At 42.0% G+C, this 22,439-nt stretch overlaps 1 protein-coding gene across 2 annotated transcripts in view; it reads left to right on the top strand.

The window, feature by feature from the left end:
- Positions 1 to 500: 500 nt before the first annotated feature.
- MYO1D (myosin ID) overlaps positions 501 to 22,439 on the top strand; it is a 423,241-nt gene continuing 401,302 nt past the window's right edge. The window contains exon 1 of one of the 2 annotated variants that reach the window (XM_069089918.1): positions 501 to 861. In XM_069089918.1, coding sequence (XP_068946019.1) covers positions 767 to 861 — 95 coding nt within the window. In that variant the 5' untranslated portion in view covers positions 501 to 766. The remainder of the gene's footprint in view (positions 862 to 22,439) is intronic. The other variant, XM_069089919.1, reaches the window with a different exon arrangement.

Genomic DNA, 22,439 nt, shown 5'->3' with positions numbered 1-22,439 from the left:
CCCTGGGAAAGTTGCGTGACTTTTCTGGGCCTCAGTTTCCTCATCTCTAAGAAGGGGTCTCTGCGGTCTCTTGCAACTTTAAATCTATCTTCCTGTGATTCCCGAGGGCTCTCCCAACATTCCCTAGTCGAGAAAAAACTGGCAAACTGCCGGCCTACGCTCCACCTCCACCCAAGCCCAGAAGCGTGGCCGGCCCACAGAGGGCGCAGCCGCTTCGGGGAAGCGGGCTCACGAGCTCGAGTGGGTGGGTAGGCGGGCTCGCGCTAGCGGGTACAGCCCAGGGCGCGGGCGCGCGTGCACCCCCGGGCCCCGGCGGGGTCGCGCTGCTGCGTGCGCGCGGCCCAGGTGTGGAGCAAAAGAAGGAGGCGGAGGAGGGGGAGGAGGCGGTGGCTGTGGGCCCAGCTGGGGCGGCCCCCTCGGAGGGAGGAGGAGGGCGGGGAGGAGAGGGCCAGGCAGGGGCGGGGCCGGGCCGGACCAGGGCGGGACCAGCCGCCGCTGTCTCCGTCTCCGGCTCCCGTCTCCCACAGCGCCCGGGCAGTAGCAGCGGGAGGAGCGGAAACTGCCGGGTCTGGGCTTTCTTCAGGGACGCCTCCGCCACGAACCGGGCCGCCCCGCCGGCGCATCCCCTGCCCTGCCCGCCTGCGTCCGGGCCACAGCCAGCCGCGCTGCCCCCAGGGGGTCACGGGTCCCCCCCAGCCCAGCCCGGCCCAGATCGGCCCGCGCCTCCATCCTCGACCGCCGGGATCCCACCTGTGCCACCCGCGCCATGGCGGAGCAAGAGAGCCTCGAGTTCGGCAAGGCGGACTTCGTGCTCATGGACTCGGTCACTATGTCCGAGTTCATGGCCAACCTCCGGCTCAGGTAGGCGGGTGCGGGGGGAGGGGGGGAGGGGAGGGAGGACCACCCCCTGCTAGGGCAGGATGCTCAGCGCCGGCCCCGCCGAGGAAGGGCGGGGGCAGCGGGAGGGGGCCGGACGCAGCTCCTGCGGCCGCGGCCGGAGGAGGGGGACGGAGCGGCTCCGCCGAGGGCATCCCCGAGCTCCAGGAGCCCCCCCGCCGCGTCATCCCGGCCAGGAGCCGAGGATTCCCAGCGCGCTGCTTTCCGGGGCGTTGTCCGTTTTTCGAAGTTGCTTTAAACTAAAGCGGACAAAGTCCCCGAGGTTGAAGGGAATGCTCCACGTACTTGCGGATGCCAAAAACAGCTGCCCGAGTTGAGCGATTTTTGTTTGTTTTTAACACGGGCTTCCATAGTTCCAGTTTCCGTGCTTCCATCCATAAGATGATTTACTCCGGACCTCATCATGCTTACTGATCGAATCTCCCTGTGACTGCCTCTCAGTGCTCGAGGCTGCTCTCTCCTTAAGCCTCTAAGTTACAAAGATGGTGCCAATCTGCCCTGGTGGCTAAAGTTTCTTCAGCCAAGAGTTCCCAGTACCATTAGTAGCAAGCATGAATAGAAGCACTCGAAGGTTTTACAAAGCGCTTTTGCAGCTGACAATTGTAGTTACTTCGGGGGCTCTAGAGAGGCAGGACGTGTGATCCATTCCTTGTATGTCGATGCCATGTAATGGATAGGACACTGAAACTGGAATCAGCAGCTCTGGGTTCAGATCCTGCCTCAGTCACTGACTAATATCCCTCTAAGTCCTCAAGTGTGGACCTGGTCAAGGGGCCGCACTTGAGGACCTAGAGGACCTCATGTGGCCTCGAGGGTAAAGGTTCCCCACCACTGGACTGGTTCATACAACTCTGGACAAGTCTATTTGTACCTTACCTTCCTCCTCTGCAAAATGGACTAAGAGGGAGCAGGAGGCAGTGGACTCAAGATCTATGATCTTTCTGTCTCCAAGGCAGGTGTTCTATTCCCTTTTGCCCTTCTGGTGCTCAGAACAAAAAAAAAATACTTCTTTTTTACAGACAAGAAAACAGCCTTAACAAAGCCAAATAACTTAACCAAAGTTACACTGCATTTCAACCTTAAAGCCAGAATTCCAGCTGAAGCATCCTGATTTCAAGTTTGGCATTCCCTTACACTTTCTTTTAGAAGCATACTGAAATTTTCTTTTGAATGAAATTTTAAACCATAGAATTAGTGCTGAATGGAGATGTAGAACATTGAAATAGGATGAGGTTTGACTTTTATGTTACTTTAAATGGAGTTTCCATATATCTGAATTCTAATTTTTACAGTTTCTGCATTCTTCCACTCCTTCAGAGGTTTATAACCTGCAGCAAGTTATGACAGTCCATAAAATTAGGAAGTGTGGGGTCAAGATCCAAGTTTGCTCAGCTAGAATTATAGACTTTACAGCTAGAAGGAATCTCAGAGATAATCACATCCAAGCTCCTTATTTTACAGGTGGGGAAACTGAAGCTCAAAGAGATCATGAAATCTTCACTTTTACCTTGTGACCACAAACTTCACTTTTGTAGACTATTGTAAAAAAAAAAACCTTTTAAAAAATACTTTAATTCTTTGTAACAATTGTTGGCATGACAGCTGAGGCTTTTTTTTTTTAAAGCAATCGGGGTTAAGTAACTTACTCAAGGTTACACCGCCACTTATTTCTGGGTGTAGTGCTAAGTATCTGAGCCCAGATTTGATTCCCAGGTCATCCTGACACTAGGGCCTGTGCTCTTACTTGCTGAGCCACTTGGCCTCCCCTAAGCAATGGAGGTTAAGTAACTTGCTCAGGGTTACATGGCCAGGTGTTTCTGGGTGGATGCTAAGTGTCTGAGCCCAGACTTGATTCCCAGGTCATCCCGACACTGGAGCCAGTGCTCTTACTTGCTGTGCTACCTGGCCGCCCCAACAGCTGAGGCTTTAAACACCCTATCTTTCTAAAATGCAAAATTTAGGACCTGTTTACGAACTATATAGTTTGGGAGCCAGCATGATGGGGTGAAAAGTTAGCACTTCGTGGAAGTCTGAACACTTGGGTTCTAGTTTTCTAATAACTGCATTCTGAACTTGGATAAGACCTTTCATCCCAGTTTTACAGCATTTGTAAAAGGGAATAATACTTGTCCTGCCTTTGTCAGAAGGTTGTTTTGATAATCAGCTGAGGTGCTGGCATGAAAACCATTAATTGTTATATACATGGAAGCTCTTACTGTTATTATATGTAAAATTCTGAAATTCAGAATTTCAGCAGTCTTCTAATTCATTCAACATTACCTTCCTAGAAGAAGGGCTATATGTTGGGATTATCTCTTTTTCCCTCTTTCTCTCCAAAACTGTTTTCAAGGAAATAGGAAACTCCTTCTTCCACTGCAGATCCACGTTATCTACTTTTAGAGAGTTGTCTGAGCCACTGAGAGGTTAAGTGACTTAGTTAAGACCATATAGACCTTCAAAAGGAGCTGCTTTTGATCTGAGTCTGACTCTATTCATCATATTATGCTGTCTTCTCTCATAGAAGAAGCTATAATAGGAGGCTATCCTGGTAGGGGCCTGGTGCTCATTTTTTTAATAGAATGGGCATAAATATATTTAACAAACTGTACCTGATGTATTACATGAAAGAGAGAGACAGGTAGCAAAGTACAGAGAATGGAAGGTCAGCACTGGAGTAGAAAAAATACTCGGTTTACCTCTGAAATGTTGGGCAAATTATTTAACCTCTAACAACCAAAAGATATACTCTAAAAGTAGCTATTCACACTTGGCCACTTTCTCATCTCCATAAAATCTTGAGAATGTTCTATCCATATAGAACAGAGTATTTTTGATAAGAATATGAAGATGGAGAGGCAGGCTTTCACATTTTCCAGAAGAATACATCTTTATAGTCACAACAGTGCCTGAAAGGTGTGAAACATATACAGTTGTATCCTCTGTTAATAAAGAACTGTTTGATTTTTAAAGATTTTTCTCCAACAAGGTGTGTATATCTATATATAATGGATATGTAATATATAATATATATAATACACAATAACACACATATGTGTATATAATTGTGATGATGATAATGATAACTTAACACTCATTATATGCCAGATGCCATTTTAAACACTTTACAATGATCTCATTTGATCCTCAAAACAACCCTAGGAGCTAGGCTATTATTATCATCCCCATTTCATGGGAAACTGAGGCAAACAGAAGTTAAGTGACTTGCCCAGAATCACACAGCCACTAAATGTTGGAGGCCAGATTTGAACGTAAGTCTTCTTGACTTCAGGCCCAGCATTCTGTCCACTGTGCCAGCTAGCTGCCCAATGCACATGTATGTTTGTATGCATGTATATATGCACACACATGTATACAGGCACATGTGTATGTAGGCTCATGGGTACAGTTTGTGTACACATAAATGCACATGTACATATATGCACTACATGTGTTAAAATCACATATTCTTTCAAAGATATAACAAAAGAGATGACTATTCAAATATTTGGATATTGAGGCAGTTAGATGCCTTAGAGCAGAGTGCTGGACCTGGGGTCAGGAAGACCTCAGTTCAGATTCTGCCTCAGATACTTATTAAGTGTATGACCCTGGGCTAGTCACCAGCCTCTCTGTCTTAGGTTCTTCATCAGTAAAATGGGTATCATAGTAGTACCTCCCTCCCAAACTTGCTGACTTTGAATGAAATAATATGAAAGCCTTTAGCAGACCTTTAAGTGCTATCTAAATTCTAACTATTATTAATATTAAAGATTGCACAAATCAGGGAGACGGATAGGCATATATACTCAACCAAGTTATCTGTCCTGGAGGATGGCCAGCCCAGAGGCCAAATGAAGCAGGATTCCCTCTAAGATAATATAACAGCAGTAACTGACGTTGATATCATGCTGTAAAGTTTTCCAAAAACTTGGCACATATTACTCACGTGACAATTCTGTGAGGTATGCACTAAAAATGTTAATATCACCCCCATTTTACAAATAAGAAAACAGGTTCCCAAGGGTTAGGGGGCTATTTATGGTCACACACAATGAAAGCAACGGGATTTAAGCCCACGTTTCTCCTAGACCCAAGTCTAGCATTCTTCCTAGTAGGTTATGCTCCCTCCTGATGGTAAGGTTGTCAGTGTGCTCTTGTTTGTAGATGACCTTGATTACACTGATCTCCAGAAGCTTATGGAACCTCCTCCCTGAGATCCATAAGCATTCCAAAGAGTTCGGTTTAACAGTTCACACAAGAGGGGGAAAAGTGAATGATGGTAATAGTACTGTTATGTAGATGTAGAAATATTGATAGACCCAAAGAGTAACCATTACTGGTACAGTTTGTTTTCCAACAAACAATAGTAGAGACAACATGTTGTAGGAGATAGTCCACCAGCCTTGGAGTCAGGAAGACCTGGGTTCAAGTCCTACCTTAGATACTTACTACCTATGTGACCCTGGCAAGTCAGTTTTCTCATTTGAAAATGAGGGAGTTGGACTCAGTAACCTCTAAAGTCCTTTCTGGTTCTCAATCCATGCTTCTTTGATAATCTGTGAGCTTGGAAGGAAGTCTTTAACAAAGTTCCCCCAGGGATCTGTGTTTGGCTCTGCCTGTGGTGCTTAACATTTTTATCAATGTCAGTTTTTATTATTCATGACTTGTGTATGGACTCAGATGATATGCTTATCAAATTGGCATCATACAGAAAGCTGGGAAGATTAGCTCATGCCCTGGTTGACAGAATCTAAGAGGATGACATTTAATAGGATAAATGTTAAGTCCTATACAGTTTTTTTAACCAGCTTTGCAAGTAGAAGATGAGAGTGTAGGTAGGTAGACCATCTGAAAAAGATTTGGGGATTTCAGTGGACTTCAAGCTCAGTATGTGCTACCATTGTGATACAATAACCACAAAAAGCTAATGGAAATCTCAGAATGCCTTATGAAAAGTATAGTGTCCAAGGGTAGAGAGGTGACAGGTCTATAGTGGTTGGATTATATCTTGAGTGTATGTTAGCACCCCCTTTTAAAGCTGCTGGTAAAGTCTCCAGAGTAGGATGAAGGTCCTCAAAATCATGAGATCTATGGATAGGGTAGCTCAGTATGGGGATGCTTATCTTGGAAGGGAAGACTCAGGAAGTCTTTTCTTCGTGAGATCACAGAGTCGGCTGGGTTGTACTGGCTGCAGCTGGCTGAAGCTTTTCCTTAGTAATCCTCTCCATATTTTCTCTTTGCGAATTTTGTGAATCATGGAATGTTTGTAGTATCTAAAAAATCTAAATTACAGGTGACCCAAATGCCAATGGAGAAATGAACAATGGGCATACTCAACTGCAGCATCTTTCCAGTGGTGATATAACACACAAAAACTGACCTAAAAGTTAACCTCTAGAATATGGATGGAAAGGAACTGAGATCTTGTCATACACTGAGAAGGAGGGATAACAGATAGACAGCCCAGGAACTGAACTGGTATCCAAGCCAAGAACATTAAAAAAACAACCCAGAGGAATGTCTTTTCCCACATGTTGCCTGGACCATCACTGATGGATGAAGGAGGTTAATGAGATCATGAGCCATTCATGTCTATACCACGGATTACAAGGCTTTCCAAAGAAGCTATAAATCAGTTACTTCATCTTGGCTTCCCAGTGACTGCATTTTTGAAGGATCTACTAGGACAGGAATCCTGGCATCTAGGTGGTGCAGAGCCTGTTACATCTAGCCTCAGGCACTTAAAGCCGTGTGGCACTGGATGGCTTGTTTAACCTGTCTCAGTTTCCTTTTTTGTAAAATGGGAATGATTATAACACCCACCTTACAGAGTTGGGAGGATCAAATGAGATAATATTTGTAAAGGACTTAGCACAATTCCTGGCACATAATAACTGCTTCATACATGCTTATTCCATTCTTTTCTAAGCCAGCTCACAGATTCCGGAAGTTAGAAGGGATCTTAGAGTCCCGTTGAGTCTAGTTTAGTATAGTCTAGCCTAAGCCATACCTGAAGGTCTGCTCGCTGACCTCCAGAGAGGGGGAATCCATCAAGCTGGGATGTCATTGATTCTGGATCCACTGATGGGAGCATGACGGTCACGCATCTGAGTACTAACGTCGTTCAGAGAGGCCCCTCGCCAAGTTGTCCTGCCCAGTTAGGTTATTCAGGAATAACGTGATAAGTTATATTATTCAGGAATAACATGACTTTCTAGTACACCCATTTCAACGTTTTGGAAACTCCATATAACATCCTCTCAGTGACCAATGCTTCCATCATTAATACATCAGAAATGAAGACTGCTATAACCTTTTTTTAATTCAGTTACTGTATTAACTGCCCCCTTAAAATGGCATATATAAAGCACTTATTAAACTCCTATTATGTGTAAGCACATGAAAACAATTAACAAAACTTAGAGTGGATATGAACTACATTGGTGAATAGAAGTACTAATATTTGTTATACAAGTATATACATATGTATATCAAGTCAGGCACTATAATAATTGAACACAATTTAGTAGGTTGGTGTTTTGTTTTTTTTTAAGTGAGTAGCTGCAGGATAGAACAAGAGAACAGCTGTGTAGGTCAGGGAGAAGGACCATGGGCCATAAGACAGTAGGCCCTGACTGGAAGGTACCATGCCTTAGGCTGGAAACAGGAGGGACTCTATAGGGTATACATCTAGGACTGCAGAATTCTGCCACAGGCACAGACCTGAGGGGATAGGGCTTTGTGTATTAGACCTTCTCAGGAAGCAGAAGGTGATGTAACTCACCCATTGCCTGTTGTATAAAGTAATAACACAGGAGTCCTGGAGTCCCACCCAGTGCAAGTTGGGGATTGCCTGTGACTTCTAATCTCTCTGAGAATAAAAAGTGCATGAGCTCATATGAAAGTCTGTTGTGATCATGTCACTGAAGATTGAGACATTTAGTTTTCTTTTAATTTGAGTAAAAACATGGCATTAATGAAATTGCTGCCTGTACTTTAAATATTGGAAGGCATACCTATCTTGACATTGTTGTTAATTTCATGGGATCCAGTGCTAGAAGGCCCATTGTGAGTGGGAATCATTTTGTTCTCTCTACTTGTGTTCTCCGTTCCCTAGCCCAGTGGTTGGTGTTTAGTAATACCTGTTGATTTATTGGTAGAAGGGGCATTTGAGAGCAGCTGGTCCAAATCCCTCCTTTTATAACTCAGGTCCAAAGAGGTGTGAAGGCTTGCTTGGGGTCACATGGAGTAGCAGAGTTAGGATTGGAAGCTGGATCTTACTCCAGCTGTGTGTTACACTGTCCTGTCTTTCCTCGGTTCCTTGATAAAGTATGCTATTAGATGAAACAATATTACAAGGGACATTTAGTTTCATAGAAACAATGTTAGAAATGGATGCTCTATTGAACACAAACAGGGTTTCCGTAGAGTTTAGTTATAAAGTATTAATGATGCTATTTGGAAACATTGTTCATTGGTATGATTTGGTATGTGTTCACTGGTACAGGGAGTTTGCAAAATGTTTGAATGGGTGTACTGAGAGTTCCAAGATTTGCTACACTAGCTTGCTAGGATGTCTAAGTTGCAAAGGAATTAAATTTCCTTTGATTTACATTTACAACATAGCTGTTGTGGGGGGCATATACAGGTCTTGGGACTGTTTCTCTAGATTTTTACATCACTTATATTAACACTTATTACATCTGACTACCCCCTTCTCTCTACTTATGCTGTTCCTGTTCTATAGTGAAGGCTGCTGCCATTGTCTCTCAGCTGGACTCCTAATTCATCTCCCAGCTCCTGCTCCCTCCTCCCTTTCCCAATCTTTCTACTATATAGCTGGCCAAGTAATAAGATCATATATATTTTAGAGCTGAAAGACTCCTTAAAAAGTGAGTTCAGCCTCTCATCTTATAGATGAGGCGAATAGGTGTAGAGAAGATAAATTACTTGTCCAGGCTGATGTAGCTAGTAAGTATCAAAGGTGACATTTGAACATTCTCCCTAACTCCAAGTCCAGTGACTTATCCATTATATTAAGCTGTCTCTCGAATTCCCTAATGTTACTTCACTCAACAACTTGAGTCTTCAATAGTTTTTTTTAATATATAAAAAATAAGATTTAAAAGGGGTGAAAAGACTCTAGTGGCCTCTAAGACATAACACAGACTTCTCAGCCTGGTGTTTAAATCCCTTAACAACCTCACTCCAACCACTCTTTCCAGGCTTACTATTACGTATTCCTCACTTTCACGAACACCGCATTCCAGCAGAATTGATCCGCTAGACGTTCCAGCTCCACTATGTACCTTCACACAGATCGTTGTTCCTCATTACTGGAACGCTCTCTTTTTGCTTCTTTCTCTTAGAATTCTAAGCTTCCTTTCATGATAGTGATGGTGGGTGACAGTGGTGATGACATGTTAGTGGGTGATGGTGGTGATGACATCACAGCGGGTGATAGTGATGATGATATGACGGTGGGTGACAGTGGTGATGACGTGACGGTGGGTAGTGGTGGTGATGACATGATTGATGGTGGGTGACAGTGATGATGACGTGACGGTGGGTAGTGGTGGTGATGACATGACGGGGGGTGACAGTGATGGTGACGTGACGGTGGGTGACAGTGGTGATGACGTGATGGTGGGTGATGGTGGTGATGAAGTGACGGTGGGTGATAGTGATGATGACGTGATGGTGGGTGATGGTGGGGATGACGTGATGGTGGTAGTGGTGGTGATGATGATGGTGATGGTCATGGGGATGGGGATGGTGATAATGGGGATGGGGGGGGTCATAGTGGTGAGAATGAGGATGGTGATGGTAATAAAGGTGCTGGTGCTGGTGGAAAAGAGCTAGCATTTCTGTGGTGCTTTAAAGTTTGCAAAGTGCTTTACACATCTCATCTCACTTTATGCTCCCAGCCACCCTGGGAGGCAGGTGCTCAGCTTAGGCACTGTGTCCTACATGAAGGCTTCCCTTATCCCTCTGGTGGTCCGTGGACCTTCCACGTCCAGTCATCTGGTATTTCCTCTTCTGCATGCCTGTTGTCATTCTCCCCACCCTGCCCTTCCCCCTTCCCAGGAGAATGCAACATCTGGGAGTACAGGAGTTATTTCTCATCACAGTGCCTTGCACATAGTAAGTGCTTAACAAATATGTGTTCAGTGAATATTGAATGGTTGCAAAATCTCCAATTTTGGGAGCATTCGTGAACCAAATGTATATTGGAATGAGCAAAGCTTTATTTAACCATAGTGAGCACATTCATAAGTGTATGTTGCAATTCAACTCTATGTTTACATGGTGACTGTTACAGAGGATAAAAAAGAGCTTATAGTCTAATTGGAGACATGAAATTAGCATAGTGAAACAATGAGAGACCATATAAGGCAGAATGTAGCTAAGTGATAGACTAGTTCAGTCATTAAATGCAGTATTTTAGAAAAAGAAGCAACCAGTGGAGGTGGGAATGTTCAGGAATGTTTAGCTCATAAAACTTTATTAGAGCTACTCCACCTTCCCTACTTAATAGATAAGAAAACTAAAACCCAAAGATGAAATTAACTTTCCCAAGGTCATACAACTAATTTAGTGACAGATCAGGACAGGTTGGAATGCACGCCTTCCTCCCATATGCTTGCTTCTTTTTGTCTTCCGATGTTGACTTGGAGGTCTTGTCAGCAATTTAAAAGTTTGAAAAGCCCTCATCAGATATTGTTATATTCAATCTTCACAATAACCCTATGAGATGGGTGATATTATTGTCCCCATTTCACAGGTGGGGAAACTGAGGCACAGAAAGGTTAAGTGACTTGCTTCGTGTCACAGAACTAGTAGGCATCTGAAGCAGGATTCAAACCCAGGTCTTCCTGACTTGATACTTTCCCTTGCTCCCCTTTCTGTCCCTTATGCCCATCTCCTTGTTCTCTCATGTGCTTGCCAAACCATGTGCTGTCTTATTGCATGTTAAGTACCTGTGTGTGTGTTCTATTTTTAAAAAATTGTTTTTGAGGGATACTTATTAGAAGTATAGAGAAAATCAGCTAACAGAGATTTGGAGAGGTTCCTTAGAGCTAAAATGATCATGGCTCAGATACAGTCCTCAGCATACATAGCTCTGAGTCCCTGGTTGGGGGGGTGGGGGTTCGGGTTCCTGTGCCTCAATAACCTATGAGACCAGGGAGAGCTTTGTAAAGCTGTCCCAGGGCTTGGAGGGGTGCTAGAGGGGACCTATGGGCATTAGAACAATGTTGCAGAGGGTAGCCAAGAAGCCCCGCCACTGCAGGTTTGGGTATTGCATGGTGCTAAAACACTAAGTCTGATAGATTAAGTTTATCCTGGACCATATTATCTGAATATTTCTAGTTATGTATGTATAAATTTGTTGGTGAATTGGGTCAGAATCCTTCTTCTGTTAACTTCTTCTTTAATTGGAGCAAATTTCTGTTTGAGCACGAGTCTGCCTGAATTTTTCCATCTATGAAGAGTTCATTTGTAAATCTATCCCAAATGGTATTAGTAATGGCAAATGGCAGAAAGCCACCTAATGACTTCTCTTTTCATAGAACCAGAAAGTTGGAGCTGGAAGGGACCCTAGAAGCCATCTGGTCTATTCTCCCTTAGTTTTTACGAATCAGGAAACTGAGGTCCATAAAGGTTAAATAACTTGTCCAGGATGAGGCAAACAGTAGGGGAAGAGTCAGGCTCTGAAAGTAGATGGTCGAGCTCCAGGTCTGGCCATCTTTACTGAAGTACTGAGGCATTGTTCCCTGGTTTCTGGAGGTTGGCCCTATTTCTTCACTTTGGGCAGGTTTAGATCAGGAAGAGAGAGACAGACAGACAGACAGAGAAAGACAGACAGAGAGACAGAGACACACAGAGAGAGAGAGAAGCTCCTTTTGCAATTTTTCATTTGTCTATGCAGGTATGAACACAGTGTATATTCAAAAATCTGAAAATTGTTTTTTCCCCCATCAATGATTATTATTGAAATTTCAACTGGGCATCTTCATATGGTGGTTTCATGGTAGCTTTTTCCTCTGTAGCCTCTAACCCCTTGATTCCTTCCTCTTTCCCCTCTCTACTCCACGCTTGGGCATTTTGGGGGTGAATCCAACTTCCTGTATTGATACTAACGTGGTGTCCTGTACCCATCAAAGCTTTCTGACCTCTGGCTTTTGGTGGTGTGCTAGGTGAACTGTACTGGCTGAATCAGTTGCCTGGGGGTGCCTGCTGGTGCTACCATTACATGGAGGTGCCAGGAACCACTTAATATGAGAGGGTAATTAATTAATAAGAGGCTGATGAGCTGAAGCAAGCAAGCATTAACAGATGAAACAGAAGGGATTATGAACTTTAGTGTACCTTAAGACAGTGTTTCCCAACTGCCTGCCTCTGGCAAATTTTTAAGGTCCACACAGCACTGACATTTTTCTTAAAATCATTAAATATAAATGGACAGCCCCAGCTCTTCCCCCTTCCCTTTTCATATTTCTCTTCCATTCTAGCTCCTTTCTCCCTGTGTTCCAGATGAAGCTGCTGCCTTGAAGTTATAGAGGACAGTTTGCCTCACAGTAGAAACTGAGATATTTGACTCCCCTATAGTGTGGTCTGGGTTGGGAAGCATTGCCCTAATTGTACCTTACCCAGGATGATGCAGATCTGCTAGAAATTCTTTGTTCCCTCTTCCCCCAGTCTTTACTTGCTCTAATCTAATCTGTGGTATCCTTCCAGGCTTAGCTCACCTTCAAGGCAGTAGTGAACTCCCATAGCCCTTTGTACTTTTTATTACATTATCACCATTACTATAACATTTATTGAGTACCTTTTGGTGTGTAAGGTGTACTTGATGGGGGCCAAAGGCATTAAAATAGATCCTTGCCCAACTGGAGCTTATGACCTGATATTTAAATACCACAGGTGTCTTTGATTTTGCTTTCAGTGCTAGTACTCACTGAAGAAGATCTAGTAGATGTTCTGGGAGATACTGTGGCCAAAAACAGTGCTTCTCCATCCCCTACAGCTCCCCTAGTGGTGAGCCTCCACACTTAGCCAGGTTGTCTCTTGAGCAACAATCTGCCTCTGGGCCCTAATTGGAAGCCTTTCCAGCCTGCATAGGGCCTTCCAGTGCTGATGCTCAGTTGACAGAACCCTTAAGGATCCAGGATCACATCCCTGCTACAAGGAGGTATCAGTGGACATGGACTCTAGTGGAAGTAAGATTACATTAAGAAGGATAAAACATCATGACAAATAAACCACAGCATCTTGGACCCTTGGAAAGGACCATTTAGTCTACATGGTGTCTGAACAAGGATCAGCTCTACAGTATACCTAACAAGTGGCCTTTGCTACTTGTAGCCCTTTAGTGGGGAGGGGAAGACCTATTTCATTTTGGGGTAAGTTTAATTATAGGGAAATGTCTCTTTCTGACTTCCACATATTGCTCCTAATTCTGCCCCCTGGAGACAAGCATCATCATTGTCAACAAGCATTTGTTAAGTATTTACTATATGCCAGGCACTGTGGTAAATGCTGGGGATACTAAGAAAGGAAAAAACATGGTTCCTGACCTCAAGGAGCTTACACTTTAACTAGGGAAACAACATGGTAAACTGCTGTGTGCCATAGATTAATAGACAGACGGGTAGATGAATAGACAGACAGACAGATAGATGCAGATGATATAGTTAGAAACGAACATAGAAATTATAAATGAGAAGTAATTTCACAAGGAAGACGTAGCAGTGGGGATGGGCCAAAGGAGGGATCTTGAAAGGCCTCTTATAGAAGACAGGGATTTGAACTTTGTCTTGAAGGGAAGCCAGGAACAGGGAGGGGTGAGAGAAGAGAATTTCAGACATGGAACACAACTAATAAAAGGAGATGGGCATGTCATGTTGGAGGAACAGCAGAGAGATCAGTGTTATTGGATGATGGCATACTCTGAGGGGAGTAAGACTAGAAAAGTAAGAAGAGGCTGGGTTTTTGAAAGCCTTTTAAAAGCAAACAAATCTGTATTGGATCATGGAGGTAATAAGGAGCCACTGGGGTTTATTGAATGAGGACATGACATGGTCAGACATGCTGATGAAGACTTGCTGATAAAATAGAACAAGTGTGACTAATTGAACAGTATGGGGGGGAAAGTACATAGGGTACATTCTCACAGTATATTTATTTGTGTATGTCTGTGTTACCTTCTAGACAGTAAGCTTCCTGAGGGCAACAACCATGGCTTACCTTTTTTGTAGCTCCTCTCCTCTACCTACCAGAGTACTTCAGACATAAGAAGCACACAATAAGTATTTGATTAAATGAAAGAAACTTACCTTGTAATGATGTATAAGTCCAGTTTCCTAGGTTAATTTTTTTTTCCTTCCTGGTATGGGAGCAAGAGCTACCTAGCTTCCAGTGTTGCTTCTCTCTCTCCTCTGTCCATTGACTTTTCTTTCTAGCAGCATCTCAAGAAGGGTGAACAGGCATGAGCCATGAAGCATGATTGGAACCAACAAAAGAAAACATCTAGAGAGGGACTCCAGATTACCAGCAGCTGTGGCAATCCAGAATTATCAACACGTAGATGCAAAGGACAAAGGGAGAGGTCAGGGCAGTCTGGACTTTGGGACCCAGTAAGTGGGAGTGCATAGGCTTTTGTCCCTAGGGCGAAAAGCCACTGAGCCACCCTGCACAGCCAGCACCATGTGGCAGCTTCAGCTCCTGGCCTCTATACTGTAGGGGGACCAAGCAACCACTCTGAGGGGTAATCGCTCTTGCTTTAACCTGCTTGGATCTGGATTGCAGTCTAGGGTGGCGGTCTTGTGGTGTGTGACCAGCTTGCCAGAGCATGTGGAAGCTTCAGAGAAGGCACCCAACTAATACCTCTGGCAGCTGAGAGAACCCCAGTGTTTGGGACGAAAGCTCCCCTGTCTGATGACAGAGTCCTACTGTGGCAAAAAGCCCAGGAGTCAAGTGACTGAGGGGCGACATGACTAGGCAAAGGAAACTAAGCAAACAGAAGATTCTAACATTTGACTCCTATTTTGGAAACAAAAAAGAGCAAAGCATGGAACAGGAGGAAGACAGTGAAGTCAGAACTCCTGCACCAAAAGCTTCAAAGGAAAATACAAGCTGGTTACAGGTCATAGAGGACCTTAAGAAGCAGATAAGAGAAGTGGAGGAAAAATTGGGAAGAGAAATGAGACCGATGCAAGAAAATTATGAAATGAGAGTTCAACAGCCTGACTGAGGAAAATCATACCTTAAAAAACAGACTAACTCAATTGGCACAAGAGACTCAAAAAGGCAATGAGAGGAATGCCTTAAAAAGCTGAATTTGCCAGATGGAAAAAGAAGCTCAAAAGCTCAATGAGGAGAATCATTCCCTCAGATTTAGAATGGAGCAAAGGGAAACTAGTGACTTTATGAGAAATCAAGATGATGTTAAACAGATCCAAACGAAAGAATAGAAGGCAATGTGAAATATCTCATGGGAAAAACCACTGACCTGGAAAATAGATCCAGGAGAGATAATTTTAAAATTATTGGACTACCTGAAAGCCTTGATCAAAGAAAGAACCTAGAAATCATCCTCTAAGAAATTCTCAAGGAAAATTGCCCTGATATTTTAGAACCAGAAGGCAAAATAGATGTTGAAAGAATCCATTGATCACCTCCTGAAAAATATCTCAAAAAGAAAACTCCTAGGAATATTATAGCCAGGTTCCGGAATTCCCAGATCAAGGAGAGAATATTATGAGCAGCCAGGAAGAAACAATTTGAATATTGTGGAAACAAAATCAGGATAACACAGGATCTGGTAGCTTCTAAACTGAGGGATCGAAGGACCTGGAATATGATATTCCAGAGGGCAGAGGAGCTGGGATTAAAACCAAGAATCATCTACCCAGCAAAACTGAGTATCATGTTTCAGGGGAAAATATGGTTATTCAGTGGAATAGAGAACTTTCAAGCATTCTTAATGAAAAAACCAGAGTTAAATAGAAAATTTGACATTCAGATACAAGAAGCAAGAGAAGCTTGAGAAGGTAAACAGGGAAAAGTAATCATAAGCCACTTATCAAAGTTGAACTATTAACATTACTACATGGAAAAACGATAATTGTAATTGATGAAACTTTTATCAGTATGAAAATAGTTGAAGGGAATGGAAATATATATATGTATATATATATATATATATATATATATATAATGTCTATATTGGAGGGTATACAGGCTTATGAATACAATTGTGAAAGTGTGTATATGTTTACAGGTATACATAGAGGGCACAGGACCAAGTTAATAGGAAGGGATGATACTTAAAAGGTGAAATTGAGAGGTGAGAGAGGAATACAATGAGAGGAGATGGGGAGAGACAGAATGGGGTAAACTATCTCATATAGAAGAGGCAAGGGAAAATGATTACAATGGAGGGGAAGATTAGGAAGGCAAAAGGGAATGGGTCAACCTTATTTTCATTGAATTTGGCTCAGGGAGGGAATGACATACACACTAAATTGGGTGGGTATCTCACCCTCCAGGAGATTAGGGGGGGAAGGGGATGAGAGGGGGGATGGTGGAAGGGAGGGCAGGCTGGGGGGGAGGGAAATTGGAAGCACTCACTTTTGAAGGGGGAGGGGATCAAAGTAGAGAATGCAGCAGGTGGGTGGTGGGATGGGAGGGAGGGAAGTGTAGTCAGTCTTTTACAATGTATCTTCTATGTTAATGGTTTGCATTGGCTACACATATACAACCTATGCTGAACTGTTTATCTTCCCAGTAAGGGTGGGTGACAAGGGAGGAAGGGAATGAATCTGGAATTCAAAGTTTTAAAATCAAATGTTTAAAATTACATATATTACATATATACACACTATTATTAATACTATTTTACATGTAATTGGGAAAGAAGATATACAGGCACTGGGGCATAGAGATCCACCATGCCCTACTGGAAAAGTCAAAGGGGGTTTGGGACAAGATGTGGGAGAGAGCAGATTGGAGGAGGGGATATCCTGTGGGATTGTTATTTTGGGGTGGTGGGTAGGGGGAAAATGGGGAGAAAATTTGTAACTCAAAATCTGGCAGAAATTAATAAAGCATTTGAAAAATGAAAAAAAAATTAAAACATCTATAATATTTACTGATGGACACAGTAGCATGTTAAAAAATGGATAAAATTTAAGACCAAAAGATACATAGGCACAGTCTATAAAATGTTGCATGGACTGGTATAATTTCATAACAACATTATTTCACAATGACATTGTTAATAGATTAAAACTAAACCTGACCATTGCAATACCCTATTTTAATGTCATTATATTTACGATCTTGTTCCTGTGGAACTTGCCAACCCCTGCAATGATGTTTCCCTAACATCATATTTTTGTGGAAATAAAGGTGCCTCTACTAATTTCAGGATTTAAATAGTTATTTTTTTTTTTTAGCATCTAATGAAATTTCTTTTTGATATTTTACTCTTGTATTTGTGAAATTAATACATGGAGGTCTGTTGCTTTGTTTCTCACTGTTTATCTTCTGCACCTTGTGTGATTTGAAAAGTACACAGTGAGACACCTGGTTCCCTCTTATGTAGGGAAGAGCATTTGTTAACCTATGTCTGTTTGCAGGTGGAACTCTCTGACTGGAATTGGGGGGAGTATATTCAGCTCTGGTTGATTTAAAGGAGACATACATGACCCACTAAATTTCTAGCTCTTAAACTGAATTTTTTGGTCCTTTACTGCAGAAGCATTTTCAAAGGGGTAGTTTATTCTCTGCCTGATCTGCACATTGGTTTCATATTGGGACTAAAATGGAAATTTGCTTTTAGAGCTCCCATTTGGAGCGAATCATCCCGCCCCCTTGTTCCCCTTTCCTTTCCATGATAGATTTCCAAGGCTATTTTTACTCAGGGTCATTTGTTGACCCTGGAGAATTCTGCTTGAATTTAGCTTTAAATAGAGCCAGATGTGGGTGGAATGGGGACTCTAAGAAAGGGCTACTGATTCCACTACAGCTTTCCACAATATCTGCTTCTAGGGGAAGTGTGGGAAGATTTATCTTTGTGCTTAAGTCTGGAAGAAAAATACCTGAGAATGAAAAGAGGTTGCCTTTGTATAAGTTATTTGTATTGTGAATTATCTCTACACATCTAGTGACCGTAATTGCTTCCCTATTGTTTGAACCTGGAAAAAAGGGTGTTCTCCCATAGGGAGTGGCTCCATTGCCCATGGCGATTCCCTCCCACCCAGCTGTTGTGTGGTGCCTTTGGGCCCAGGCTACATATTTTTATGTGGGATTTCTGCCATCTGGGTAAAGGGGAAACCTTGTTGTAAGAAAGAGGTTTTAGTGCCAGTTCTACCTGGCAGATGATCCAGTGTTTGCCTTCATTGTCATGGAACATCAAATGCCAGTTGTGTTCATAAACAGGTATGTGGCAGTAGATCTGTTGTCTTGTTATGGGCTTCTTTATGAGTAAATAAAATGAATATATATTGGGTAGCGAGGTGACATAATGGATAACATTCCAGGCTTAAGAGTCAGAAATATCTGAATTCAAATCCTTCCTCAAACATTTAGTAACTGTGAAACCCTGGACAAGGCATTTAATCTCTATCAGCCTGTTTCCTCATCTGTAAAATGAGGGAGTCGGTCTTGGTGGCCTCTAAGGCCCCTTTCAGCTCTAAATCTGTGATTCTATAAATATTGCTTCCCTTGGGTTGAGCTTTATTTCCCAAGAGAAGATCATTTACATTCAACTACTGGTTAAGTTATTTGGGTAAAAGCAGTGTAAATTTGTGTAAACTTCAAACTTCACCTATGGGAGAGAGAGAAAAGAATATATGCCATCTTCAATGTGTTGATTACCCTGCCTACCTACATCCATATCTCTTACCCCCCAACAACATATACAAATGTATCTTCCATGTTCCTTCTTTCCTCCCAGGGGTTCGCCATCACCTCCATCAAAGGGACACTAGGAAACTCACGATGTACTAACACACAAAGTTGATTTTTGTTATGCCCCATGTTGAGATTGTGGCTTGGAACTAGCATTTTTTTAGTATAATAAAGTACTACATAACTTTCAGTACTTGATGATTATTAATTAGAACTAGAGATGTGAGGGGGAAGCTAGGTGGCTTAGTGGATAGAGTACCAGGTCTAAAATCAGGAAGACAGACCCGTGTTCCTGAGTTCAAATTTGACCCTCAGACTCTGGGTAAGTTACTTAACCACTTTGCCTCAGTATCCTCATTTGTAAAATGGGCTGGAGAAGGATATGGCAAACTACTCCAGTATCTTTGCTAAGAAAATGCCAAATGGGGTCACGGAGAGTTGGACATGACTAAAACAACTGAGTAACAACGACAGAGACATAAGGGTTCTTCTTATAAAAGTCAGCATTAATCCATGAAAGATGACTTCTCTGAAGGGAGAGAGTATAGAAATAGAGACATCAAGGGCCTTAATGGAAACTGACAGAAAGGGGTCAAGAAAATGAGCTAGCAAAAAAGGGGTAGGAGGAGGAAGGGAGAGGATCATTCCTGGGAAGCCAAGTAGGATCAGTGAAGAACTTGGGCATTATTTAGCAACTTTCTAAAATATGGATAACTCTTTAAGGAGGTTGGCAAATACTGGATTTTACATCCACTCATGATAGAAGAAGTGAATCTGAGTAAAAGCAAAATATGAAAGGAGTTTCTGGGATAAATAACCTTTCTTGGGAACTTTTAAATTTAGAGTCAGTCAACTCTACATGTAGTTTTTCCTCTTTACTCTGGTTCTGTATTTGATGCAAATCTGTGGTCAGTATAAATTGTCAACTTTTTAAGTCTTCATCTCAGTTTCATCTCTTGGGCTGTACAAATGTATGTTGGACCTTTATAAGAGCAACATTTTGGAAAAGGGCTTATCTACCCCGGAGAAGAGAAGGCCAAATAATGATTTAATAATATGATATTTTAAGACAGTTTCTGAAAACCTGTTCAGTTACAATCACAGAAGACAAAGGGAAAAAAACACAATTTGTAGTGGATACATTTTTATTACTGTTTATTCACTTCCACCCAAAGAGCATGCTTAGAAAATTAAAAAAAAAACTTAATCAAGTAATTAAAACTATATATTTGGTGCTATAATGTATTTAGCTTTTGTAGATTTCCTTTCTAAATATGTTTTACTTAAATTGTCTTCAAGTTAGAGCTGGTAGGCCATTTCCTGGTTATGCTGTAGAAAGTATTCTTTTTTCGAGAACATATTGGTTTAGATGGCCACTAAAGTTACTTCCAACTAAAATTTTGTGATTCTGGGAATTCTCTTGAAGCCGGGCACTCTGGCTCCTTATCTATTAAGAAGCTGGCAACTACTTTTCCTTCTTTTAGCAGTCATATCGGCCCAAAGGTAATGTACTATGTCCCATGTACTATGTGTCTATGTCCCAATGTCTACAAAAAACATTTCAGATTCACAGAAGGAGGCTTATCTCCAGGAGAAATTTATTCTGGAGATCCATTTGCCAGTAAACACTCTCTTTTCCTTCCAATTAATGATTACTGAATATTAGAAGAAGGAACAATATTGTCCAGAGACCCTGTTGGAAAAATTGGGAGAAGTTTATATACTCACTAATACTTTCACAGAAGATAAATTTCTGAGAAGGAGCAGTATTGTCTGGGGAGAGACAAATAAGCATAATGGGTCACAGTAACATTAAAGAGGAAGTTGCCTAATTTAATAAAAGGAAGTAACTTGATTTATTTTTCCTTTAAGTGTGATTGCTGTGTAATGGATATTTGTGAAGGGGGATGCACCTGTTTATTAAGATTGTTCATGTGTGAATCCGTTTTTTCCCCAGGAATTTTTTTTTACCATAATATTGCTGTTCCTTTTTTTTTTCCAGAAAGTTTTCAGATATTCAGGAAAGTTTGCATCATGCAGTGACAATCAGGCCCCAGGCTAGACAGCAGGTGGTCTGAATTTAAGGTCTATTTTTGTCTTTGCCTCTGACTCACTGAAGAGTCATGTCTAAATCCATTTTTTTTTGTGGCTTTTGCCCTCAGATATATTTTTCAAATACGTTTTTGTTTATAGTCTGTTGTCTTCAAATACATTTTTAAAAAATATTTGCTTTTTTTGGAGGGGGGAGGAGGGCAGGGCAATTGGGGTTAAGTGACGTACCCAAGGTGACACAGCTAGTTTTGTGTCAAGTGTCTGAGGCTGGACTTGAACTCAGGTCCTCCTAACTCCAGGGCTGGTGCTCTATTCACTGTACCACCTTCAAATACATTAAAAAAAAAAAAACTATTGAACATATTGGTTGTGATCTTCAAGTCAAGTAATTAAGTTTCTTCAGTGCTTGTTATTATGCTGTGGCTCTGTGCTAAGTGCAGAAAATGTAAATAAAAGCTGAAAGAAAGACAGTCCATGCCTTCAAGGAGTTTACATTCTGTTGAGGGAAGACACCTCATGAAAGAGAGCTAAAAGGAGAGAGGGAGGGATGACAAAATAGGGAAATTCCAGAGAGTCAGAAGTGGAAAGCCTGGAGAGGAATGGAGATGTGGCTGCCCTGGGCATCCTTCTTAAAATGGAGGCACTGGGAGGAACTAGCCAATCACAGGGAGAGGCTTCAAGTGAAATTGGGTACTTCTGGGGGCTAAGTCAGCATCAAGGATGAGTAGGTCAACTGTAAAGTGGTGGTGGGGGGAGGGTTAATCTTTCTTATCCTTGTCCAGTGACTTGAGAGGAACATTACAAATTTTGCAACTGATAATCTAAAAATTAATTTTTTAAAACTGGGATATTTAACACCAGTAATGATCTGTATATAATGGGAAATATTTCTATAGTGGATAGAGAACTGGCCTTGGAGATAGAAAGAGCTGGGTTCAAGTTCTGCCTTGACATTCTGGCCATGGGGCCTTGGGCAAGTCACTAGAACTCCCAATGCCCCTGCATAATTTTCTGTTTCTAGGATTCATAATATATTTGTGTCACGGACCCATTTGGCAGTTTGGTGAAACCTATGGCCCACTTCTCAGAAAATTGTTTTTAAATGCATAAAATAAAATACATAGGATTGCAATGAAAACCAATTAATGAAATACAGCTATCAAATATATATATATATGTATTTTTTTTAAGTTCCCAGACTTCCCAGAATCCCTGTTCTAAGACTCTACATTTGTAAAACTCTTGCCAATCTGTATTAGTTTAATCACCTGAGAATTTCCTGTACCAATGAAATCACAGGCCCAGACCATTGGGAAATAAAGAATATTGCAGAGTTTGAGCTAAGTGGTCAATTATGTATGTTACCTCATGCCAGGAAATTAATTGAGTGTTTGCAAAGAGAGATTATCTCAGCTTCATTCTCTGTGCTCCAGGTGTCTCAGAAGATAGGCTATTAATAATGCCCCTCTGTGAGATCACAGTGAGGGAGCTCTTTAATTCCAATGGAGGTACTCAGTATTTAGCAATGATAGATAGATAGATAGATAGATAGATAGATAGATAGATAGATAGAT

The sequence above is a fragment of the Petaurus breviceps genome, unplaced genomic scaffold, assembly GCF_028583685.1.
Source record: "Petaurus breviceps papuanus isolate PSGF00001 unplaced genomic scaffold, PetGlider_PUasm1.0 186, whole genome shotgun sequence".
NCBI lineage: Eukaryota > Metazoa > Chordata > Mammalia > Diprotodontia > Petauridae > Petaurus > Petaurus breviceps.
Note: the sequence above shows the minus strand (reverse complement) of the source record. Positions and strands in the feature narration are given on the sequence as shown.